The sequence below is a fragment of the Siniperca chuatsi genome, linkage group LG3, assembly GCF_020085105.1.
Source record: "Siniperca chuatsi isolate FFG_IHB_CAS linkage group LG3, ASM2008510v1, whole genome shotgun sequence".
NCBI lineage: Eukaryota > Metazoa > Chordata > Actinopteri > Centrarchiformes > Sinipercidae > Siniperca > Siniperca chuatsi.
The window spans coordinates 34482181-34492943 of record NC_058044.1 but is presented as its reverse complement, the minus strand read 5'-3'; the positions used below and the strand labels follow the sequence as shown (position 1 = coordinate 34492943).

The following is a 10763-nucleotide window of genomic DNA, read 5'->3' as shown; positions in this document are numbered from 1 at the left end:
CCTTTTCTTTTATTTCACACTGTGCCATGAATGCATTCACTCTGATGGTGTTAAACACAGCAGACCCCTGCACCAATGAAAAGGCCCAATCCTTAACTGGACTGATGATGTCACAGTTTCATCCAGTCATTTCAAAGTCAACACTCAGCATCGCCATGAAACCTGTTAATGCAGCGCACACCTTAACACTGGCACTGCACAAACGCTTCTTTGTCTTGTTCACAGTGGGAATGAATTTGGTGTTAGGTGAGTGTACAGGAGCTGTTAACAGCACTGCACTCTGACATGTTCCAACAATGTCTGCATGCAGGAGAGTGATTTGGATGGTTTAGTTGCTATTATTTAAAAATCCTTACAAAGACACAGATGTTCCAATCTCAACTTTTATTACAAACCAAAAACGCGTTTACATGTACGAAGAAACGCCAGTGTGTGTGTGTACAGTGTGTGCGAGTCATCAGTCTGTGTGTGTATGTGTGTGTACAGTGTGTGCTGAAACTGGCTGGGTGTGTGTTCCCGTCTGTCTAATAGCTCTTGGTGGTCTCGTATGAATCTGGGAAAGGGAGGCTGATGTGTCCACTCCCAACCACCAGAGGCAGGATTCCAGCGTTGGGAACCACGTTCCAGGACAGCGTCAGAGTGATGTTCTTATTGGCCCTGGAGACGAGACAGAAAGTCACATTACATAACAGATGTACAAAGTGTAAAAATGAGCACTTCAGATTTTATGATGATATTCACAAGCTTTAAAAGGGCACTCCGCCAATTCAACTCATGAAGTTCAGTTTAGTCGTCATGAGGAGTACGCCTCTGAAAACAGTATAATGTCAAGACTGGGAAAATAACTCTGATGATGTCATAGTGATGTCATCAGGGTTATCTCAGCTTGGGCTGAGTTAAGTCTGTGCTACAAACTGAAAGATGTGGGCATTTATCAGGCAGGGAGGCTCTAATAAGATGCTATTGAGTTGAATTATGGGAAATGTAGGACCCAGTATTTCTGGAGATTGGTCTAGCCTGGAAACCAGACCAATCTGCCGAGCTCATGTTTCATTTTCTCTGGCAGATGCGTCCGGCCCGTCTCCCATTCAGACAGATATCCACCCGTCCTGGATTTGGTCAGGCCAATCACAGCCATTTATCTAATATGGGGCGGGTTTGATACGATGACTGACAGAGGAGGTTACCAGTTCAGATTTGAAAAGTCACAAGTCACACGTTTTGCTGCTCTGACTGGTTGATATTGCGCAAGGCACCAGGCTCACGAAAATCTGATCAAACTATCAAACTAGGCAGTGCTGATCAAATATGAATCAAGATTCTGCTACTGCATGTTTCCCGCCTCAAATGTTTTGAGAAACACCTTTTATTGTACTGTTTAGCAGTAATTTGAGAAAGTTTGTGACCAGGCTGCCTTTTTTTTTTCTGCTGTTGAAAACGGACCAAGCACCGCCACAACTTGCATGTGTCACTCAACATATTTCTTTGCTCTGATTGGTTGTAATACACATTTGCGAATTAGTCTGGTGATGCCAGGCTACGACTAAGCCTAAGCCATCCGTCAGTTCAAATACTTCCTTTTATTAAACTTCAGATCACAGGTCATCCTCACCCTGTCTAAGTTTGTCTATTCTATCTGGAAGAAGCTACATCGCTATACAAAAGAATCCGCTGCACAGGCTGCGTGGATGCCAATTTGGGATTTGCACAATTTGTACAGGTGGACGACTGACAAAGTTAGTGATTTCTATAATGATAAATGGTTTAAATCATTCGCAGATTTTAACTCAGATCTCCCCAATCAACTGCCATGGCTGAGGAACAGGAGGGCATTACTGCTTTTAGGAACCAGGCTAAGAACCACCCAAGGCCTCCTACTGAGAGAGATATCTCAATTTAAGCACACAAACTATCACAGAAGGCCCTGGTGAAATAACATCTGCTCTCCAGGCTTTGAAGAGTTTGGACCATGGATCGAAGCTGCAGTACAAGCGGTAATGAATGGAACGATCCAGAAGGCTCCACTGGTGTCGCTGTACCTGTACTGTGAATAAGAGGGCTCACCTACATGTAGGTGAAGGTTTTTGGTTGATGCATTCGAGAAAATGAGTGTGTTCTGACAAAAACGTATAAGGGGGGTTCTGTTTAGACCCAATCCGCAGCATCAAGTTGCCGTCTATGGCTTTTGCCAATGAGATGATTTTCTGTAAGTGGAGAGGTAGCGTGGCTCCGCCCATTCAAGACTGGACTGACTGAGAGAACGGTTACATACGTCTTCTGACTGGCTTTAACTTTCTTTGGTCCAATTCATTTAGTGTGTGGACTGCTGGGGCCTTTGTGTTTACTGTTGGCTTTGTGTGTGTTGTAAGATCTGGCGTGGACTCTGCTCTGATGTGAACTATGTTTGCCTGCTTTGAAAAATAGCACACGTTGTGTTTTGCACGGACGCTCCAGTACTCTTCAGAGACACGGCCACAGACATGAGGACACATGATGACACATTCAAGTCTGTGTGCTCACAATGTAATTCAGGTGGTGGATCCCGCGCAGGTACATGAGCGGGAGCAGTGGTGCGACAAGTCTTCAGATCCTTCACTTTAGTAAACGAGTTTAAACAACAGAATGTACATAATCCGATAACGTGATTCAGCGATTTCACGCTGCTTATTGTGTACTTTAACTTTTGATACTTTCTTACTAATAACATGTAAGGAGCATTTTCATGTTGTAGCTGGTGGAGGTGGCGCTAGTATATTTATAGTATTTTTATATACTGTCGGGAAGTTTAATCCTAAACAATGTATGGTTTCATACACTCCTGATAGGTTGTCTGTGTAAAATGTGTCAAAACTTCATCTGAAAGGTAATTAGCAACTAAGAAAGTGTGAAGTAAACAGTACCATATTTCTCTCTAAAACAGAGTGAAGTACAGGTGTAAAATAGCAGAAAATGGAAATACTCAAAAGTACAAGTACCTCCAAAAAGGTACTTTTTATTCACGGAGCCAAAAGATTGGTGAATCTTATTTTATCCAGCACCAATGTCATGAGAAATATCCAAACCTAATGGGCACATTGCCATGAAATGTACTGTGAAAGCTGTACTGTGTGTGTGTGTGTGTGTGTGTGTGTGTGTGTGTGTGTGTGTGTGTGTGTCTAACCTGAGTCCGTTCCCGTCATCAAAGAAGAAGTATTTGGACTTCATGTCTCTGAGGTTCAGTTTGGTGTTTTCACCTCGAAGGACGATCTTATCCCACAGCACCACTTGGTTCAGAGACTGACACACACACACACACACACACACACACACACACACACACACACACACACACAATGTCCATTGATCAACAGAAAAACTGTAATGAGACAGTAAGCTCATTTTCATCCGTTATCCGTGGACAATGTTAAAGGGAACCTAAAATGCGTATTCCTCCTCTCACCTGTACAGCTGTTCATCATCTGGATAGTTTGGGTGTGAGCTGCAGAGCTTTGGAGATGTCTGCATGTTTGAATATAACGGGACTACGTGGCCCTCGGCTTGTGAAGCTCAGAGCGCCAAGAAAATAGGATTTTCTTTCTCCCGATAGTTCCCACATGAAACTGCGGACCCGGGTCAGGATCTCTGGAAACAGACGTGGCTGTTGAGTTTTTCAGATGTATTTTCTTGGCGCTCTGAGCACAGCCACGCTAAACATAAAATGACATTTGTTGTGATTATATGTATTTGTTAAATGAATACAATATATATTACGTATTGTATTCCATATATTGACATATCCACTCAGCGGCCGCTTTATTAAGCAGCAGTACAACAGCTCTGCCACATCTTGTACCGTTCCAAAGCTTGGAAGGGTCAGAAAGGTATGAGTTTATCTATGTTCAGTTTGGAAACAGCTCTCAACATAAAGCAGGCCGGTACAGCGCTGCAGGAAGAAGCCGCTCTGAAGGCTCAGCAAAAACGGACCATTACGAGCTCTGTAGGACACGAGACAGCTGCTGGACCTAATGTGTGTCTTACTACAACAGCATTGTAAATGCAGGGATTTTACACTGGACATTGTTGATTAATATTGAAGACATACATAGTTTTCCTATTCGTGGCAGACCCACATATACACCCCGCCACAAAACCAGGGACATGAACCAGTTTCAGGCCGTTTGCAGACAGAATGAAAGGATCGTTTCAACAGAAAGCTGGCTGCTGTCTGTGGGACAGAACTGCAGTATCACTGATCACATGCGGACCTGAAGAACACGACCTGCTCATAATTCCACTTCTTGATGAAAGACCAATAACGTGCCTGTGTGTGTGTGTGTGTGTGTGTGTGTGTACTATGACTTACATTGCTCTTTGTGGCGTACTCAGCAGACAGATAGAGAAACAGCTGTTTAACGTTCCAGTCAAAAATTGGCTGCAGATGTAGGAAAGGTTGAGGAACAATAAGAGAACAGACATTTACCCTGCTGGAACCCTGTCTTTTTACACCGTCTCTCACTACACAGGGACCACGTCAACACCATAGCAACAGAGCATAAACTCAGGGGTCAAACTGCTATTACAGAACACAGAGACGCCAGTCTGCTTTTTAGGGACGTCTGTAGAAACTGCTCACGGTGAGGTCTGTGGATTATCCTGATTCTGGAAAGATTTCATTAAATGCCACTTTTATGCTCTGATCACCAATAGCAAATTGTCATTCACCTCCATTGTATTGGGGTGGAGGCAGACATCTCTCAGATGAAACTTGTTTTTTGCCTAAATGTCCACAGGTTTTTTAACACACAGTAAATATCTGTGTATGAATGGATAGAGGAGAGTGTCAGTGATCCAGGAATAGAAGAAAGTCTTGGTACTGTCAAAAACTATATGGAGATAGTGCAACACGAAAAAGGTTTTTGTCACTCCTATTATTATTCTTTGTGTTACTTCTATTTGAAGGATAATTGTGCTGTTAAAGGTCCCGTGTGCAGGGTTTAGTGGCATCTAGCGGTGAAACTGCAACCATTTGAATCCCGCTCGCCTCACCCTCCCCTTCCAGGCGTGGAGGAGAAATTATGGTGGCCACGAAACTCGCAAACAGCCCTCTCTAGAGCCGGTGTTTGGTTTGTCCCCTTTGGGCTGCTGTAGAAACATGGCGGTGCAACATGGCGACCACCGTGGAAGGGGACCCGCTCCCTCTGTAGATATAAAGGGCTGATTCTAAAGGTAATGGCATTACACATACATTAACATACTTAGAAATATTATATTCAATTTCTGCCAACAGCTCCTCCTAAATGTTCCACACTGGAGCTTTAAGTTTCAGAACTACAGTTCCCATATTACTTTGGGGGATGTAAACAGGAAGTATAATGTTGCCATGGAGTCAGTGAGTTAGCTGTGAGCTATAACTGGAGTCCCGTGTTTCAACCTGTATGTGTTGACATGTAGTCAGACTGTCCCATCAGAGCAGCTGAACCAGCAGTCAGCAGCTCCTGTCTGCAGTGGACCCGTGGACGGACAGACAGCTGTCTCTGGATCACTGTGAGACTGAAGGAAACTTAGAAACAGCAGGATTCTCAGGCAGGTTCTGCAGCCGCTTTCTTCTCTGGTGTCTAAACTGGTTTCTGGAGGTTTATTCTGGACGGACGTCAGAGACGACGATGTCCTCTGGACGTGTGAGTTCAGATCTGACTGAGTTGTGACTGAGAAGGAGTGCAATACATGTTTGATGCAAACTGCATCAGTCTGTCTCTAAGCGTTTTAAAGTATCTTAATCAGCTCCGTGAGCTGTGTGGCACTGCTGCAGCGCCACCCGCTGGCCGTGTTGGTGAGCGGTCAAACCAGCAGCCAATACTAAGCTCACAGTTACGAATTCTTCTGTTGTCTCTGCACATAGGCCAGTATTGAAAACAATGAACGTCCAGACGTCTGAATAAACGCACAGGCACGAGCAGCACTGTGGCAGTCATGCTGGAGGCCTATATACGGTAGATCCTACGGATCTGTGGGATCACATAGACAGTGCTCTTATTAAAATGGATTCTCTCGACCCGGGGGGCCCTGTTGGGAGACAATACCTTTTACCATATTTCTGGCTTGATTCTTGAAAAGAAGAAAAGGAACCACAACAACTGTGCATTTCATGATCAGATGTCACTAAATAAGACTCACTCGAGATTAGAACCTGGCAAACAAGTGCGCAGCTGCCCGACAGAGCGGCTGACGCTGGCTGATGGCCACCGCACTGCACACCACAGCACGCGTACGTTCGAGTAGCAGTATTCTAAAGGATATCAGCTGAGAGGTCAAAGGTGATGAAACCCAGATCACTGCGCTCTCTGGGTCCTGTGAAGTCATCAACGTTCTTCCTGTAACACAGGGAGAGAGAAGGGAGCTGAAGGAAGAGATGTGACGGAGGAAACAGGAAGCCTAAAGTGTCAGCAAGAAGACTGAGGGTACAGAAGTGATGCGGAAGACATTTAACTGTGACTGGGGGGGAGGGTTTGGGCTATGCTAACATTGGTTCAGACTGCTATCAATATACACAGCAGCTTTGATTTATAGATTACAGATTGTCAGAGGACGGTTTGTTGAAATTCAATCACAGGCTGTGAGTTAAAGAAATTCTAAATGTCTACGAGCGTGTATGTGTATGTATACTTCGTAATGCAGTTATTAGCATGAATTTCATTCATCACAAGTTTATTTATGTTAAGATGATTTTATTGTTACTTGCATTTCCTACAAAAGCAAGAATCTAACTGTTAAATAAAAGCTTTTGTTTTACAATTAGCTGACCTGTTTCCATTCCTTTTTCTAACTGCGAACTTCAGTACTGAAGTGGAAGATTTTCTGACGCATTAAATTGTTTATTTAGTTGAATAGTTTAGTACGGCTGAGAGTTGTTGCAAAAGGTTTGATACAGATGCCAACACGATTTAAGCAAATGGGATATGGGATTTTGGATAAATGAACGTTTTTGGCTAAATGCAATGTAAAATGAATAATACAGTGATCTAATTCAGGACATGTGTCATCAAAGAGTATGTGAACTGTATAAGACTGTGACCTGCGTTCATTCATTCAGCTGTGAGCTGTTCAACAGAGCACTTCAACAACGTTCCTCACTACAAGCACTTCTGGCTTGTCTGCCTTCAGGCTCCATTCACAGTTCAAGACCTGTCAACCTGTACCAGTCCCAGTCCCAGTCAGTCTCTGTCCCAATCCCAGTCCCTGTCCCAGTCCCAGTCCCTGTCCCAGTCCCAGAACCAGAACCAGAGAGTTTCAAGCACAGGAAATATCAGTGTCAAGTTTGACAGAAGGCCCTGCAAGCTGTGTGTTCAGAACTGCCTCCCCGTTAGCGGCGTTAAAGCGTCAGTAACATGTTACACAGCTCACGCTGTAATGCAGTGCATACATAGCACACTGGGAAAGCACTGAATGCTAACAGCTGTTACACACGATGCTCGACAACGAATCTTACAGCATGACTTTCGAGACGTGGATGTCCACAGGAACTCTTCTGTCTTTGAAGGCTGTCGTGATGAAACAGCCGAAAGTTAAGGCCGCCATGACGCTCAGAGAGAAGGCGAACAAAGAGTTAGCTCTCGACAGAACCGTATTCATCTTTAAATAACAGCTACAACTACGGGAATGTTAAAAAATAACAGCAATTCAATAAGAGATGTATCGCATAGGTTGCACGCGGTAGCTAGCTACTGTGTACAAAAAATAGAATCAAGTTTTATTTGACTCACTTGTTACTTCCTGTTCATGCGTTTCAAAATAAAATTTTCACGTGTGTTTTGGATGTTGGGCCGTTCTTGTCATCGAAAGAAATATAGTAAGATAAAAGGGATGATTTTGTATATGAAAATACACTCTAGAATGTGATTTTAGTTGTGTACATTCAAGCAGCCCAAGAGAGAATCGCTACTTATCTGTGTAATTAATGTTTGCAACAGGCTGACAAAAAAAGTGCAACAGAATTCTCAAACAGAAATTTTGGACTAGCAACTCGAAAGAATCTCCTGTAATAAAAAATGTATTCAAGTCATTGCAGTTGTAGTCTTGTTCTTAAAGATTGTTTAATCTCCTCTGGGAAAGGCAAAATGGGTGTACTTCCGTTTCTGTTTGTATCGTCGTTAACTTGATGCAACAGCAAACAGGAACAGAAAAGAAATTGAAATGCGAGCGATGAGTAAGCGGAAGAGGCGTATGCTTTTTCCCATAACTTTATTCATAACAAATTCAAGAACAACATAACAGCAGACCGGCACATACGGGTACTTCGCAAAACGTCTTGGCCGCGCCCCTTTGGGGATGGAAAATTGTATATAAACACAACGCCGTTGATATATATATATATATATATATATATATATATATATATATATATATATATATATATATGTATATGGCTTACAGAGAAGCAACTAGTAGCTCAGTGTTCCAACATCCACAAGCGGCAACTGCTATCACAACTTGAGTTTGACGAGATACAACACAAATGCTACGGCAAGGGGGAGCCAGGACTACAGGTCAGAGGGGAGCCAGCGGCGGCTCCCCAACCGGAGATTGTGTATGAAGCCCCAACAAGTGCAATCACGCTGAACAAGGCTGCAATGGACCTGAAAGATAAGATCATGGCGAGAATGAATGCAAGGCAACCCCGACACCAGTTACAACGGCTAAGTGAAGTACCATCAGAAAGAGAAGATGTGAATGCAGCATTGAGTGCGATCCCTACCACAACCATCACTGAAACCAGTGAGCTGATATACGCCTCAGCAGTGATCCTCGAGATGCTTGGCTATAAGAGCAACTATGGGAGCCATGAGAAACAGTACCCACCATGGAAATGAAGGCTGGAGGCAAAAATCAAGGAGGCCCGGAGAGAAGTGAGCCAACTGATAGAGGCCGAGAGAGGTGCAATGAGAAAGCAAGCACCCAAGAAGTACAACCAGATGCCCATACCTGAAGCACTCGAAACTGCCAAACAAAGGCTCCAAGCCTTGGCCAGCCCCCTAGACACGAAAGCTCCTCACCATGCATGGAGGGTTCCATCCCAAATCCAGCACCCTGAGACTGTACGCTAGCCGTAAGGAAGGCGGCCGTGGACTAGTGAGTGTGAGAGAAACCATCCAGGATGAAACATCCAAGATCCACAAGCACATCAAGGATAAGGCCCCAACAGATGACATGCTCAGTGAATGTCTCAGACAATGGGGAACAGAGGAAGACGTGCTGGAGGAGGGACCATCATGGGAGGACAAACCCCTACATGGGATGTACCATCGGAACATAACTGAAGTGGCTGATATCAAGAAATCCTACCAATGGCTAGAGCGGGCCGGACTGAAGGACAGCACAGAGGCACTCACCATGGCTGCACAGGAGCAGGCCCTGAGCACCAGAGCAATAGAGGCCCAGATCTACCACACCAGACAAGACCCAAGGTGTAGGCTGTGCAAAGAGGCCCCTGAGACAATCAGAATCAGAATCAGAAAAACTTTATTCATCCCCGAAGGGAAACTCTTTGTTACAGCAGCTCGTCTTTGCATCAGTGCACACAGGAGAAAGCTACTACTACTAGCAAAAAATATAATACAATACACTATAAAAACACCATATAAACAGGTGCATATAAGTACAAGATAAAATAAGTGTGAAGTACCAAGTGGGTTTACCAGTTGATGATGACAATACAGTATAATAATACCATGCAATAATATAAGTAATAAGTAGTGGTGCATGTACTGTCGAGTTAAGTGTATCTTATTGAGATTATTAAGATACTGCACAGCAGTAATGTTGAAGATCAGGGAGGCTAAGGAGAAGTACAGGAGGAAGCTGGAGTGGAAACTCCAGCAGAACAACATGAGAGAGGTCTGGAGCGGCATGAAGACCATCACTGGCTTCAGACCGACTGGCAGCAGAGGAGTTGAAGGCAGCGTGGACAGGGCCAACAAACTTAATCTGTTCTTTAACAGATTCGACACACCAGCTCCTGCTCATCCCCCCTCTAACTCAGCTGCTGTCGGCCCTCAAGCTCCTCTGAGTACTCTGCTCCCCCTCCCCATCAGGCTAACGGCCCTCTTCACACTGACAACTCCCCCCCTCCCCTGCCTGTAACCTCTGCTGTGTGCCTGACTGCTGACCTTGCTGACATTGTGGGGGTGGAGCTGGACTCTCTGGCGGTGGTGTCAGAGAGGAGGATGCTCGCCAAACTACACGCCATCTTGGACAGTGTCTCCCACCCGCTCCATGACGTGCTGGTCAAACAAAGGAGCACCTTCAGCGGAAGACTCATCCCCCAAAAATGCACCACAGAGCGCCACAGGAAGTCATTCCTGCCTGTGGCCATCAAATGCTTCAGCTCCTCCCTCTAAGTGTCAGTCTATATGACCCTAAGTCATTAAACTGTGACATAATTGTGCAATACTTCCTGTGTTAATACTCCTGGGCAATATACTTAAATTCCCTATTTATTGATATTGATTTTTATTCATACCTCCATTACTGCTGTGCAATATCCTCTGTCTCATTATAAATAAGCTACACTTAACTTGGCAGTTCATGGAGTTCATAGTTATCTGGAAGGGCGAACCTCTGGGATGACTGTAGGTTCAAGTAAAAATACATGAATGCATGTCCATGAAATTCAGACTGAGGCTGCCATAGTTTGACCTACTTTAGGAAGCTCCAGTCTACATATACAGCAATTACTGCTTACGTTGCACTGCTATGTTGTGTGTGTGCTGGGGGGCAATAGCTACTAC

At 44.4% G+C, this 10763-nt stretch overlaps 1 protein-coding gene across 1 annotated transcript; it reads right to left on the bottom strand.

Annotated features, from left to right (window-relative positions):
• Nucleotides 1-369: 369 nt before the first annotated feature.
• Nucleotides 370-7729, bottom strand: spcs3 (signal peptidase complex subunit 3). The gene is made up of 5 exons (XM_044186255.1): nt 7466-7729; nt 6277-6350; nt 4343-4419; nt 3161-3276; nt 370-657 (listed from the first exon to the last, which is right to left on the bottom strand). The coding sequence occupies exons 1-5, from the start codon at nt 7606-7608 to the stop codon at nt 525-527; spliced, it is 543 nt and encodes a 180-aa protein (XP_044042190.1). The 5' UTR covers nt 7609-7729; the 3' UTR covers nt 370-524.
• Between the last annotated feature and the right edge of the window lie 3034 nt (nt 7730-10763).

Coding starts and splice junctions, on each gene's coding strand:
- spcs3 (XM_044186255.1), bottom strand. CDS start 7,608: ATGAATACGGTTCTGTCGAGAGCTAACTCTTTGTTCGCCTTCTCTCTG. Junction 6,351..7,465: donor CACGTCTCGAAAGTCATGCT/GTAAGATTCGTT, acceptor CCTGTGTTACAG/GAAGAACGTTGATGACTTCA. Junction 4,420..6,276: donor CACCTTTGACCTCTCAGCTG/ATATCCTTTAGA, acceptor AACCTTTCCTAC/ATCTGCAGCCAATTTTTGAC.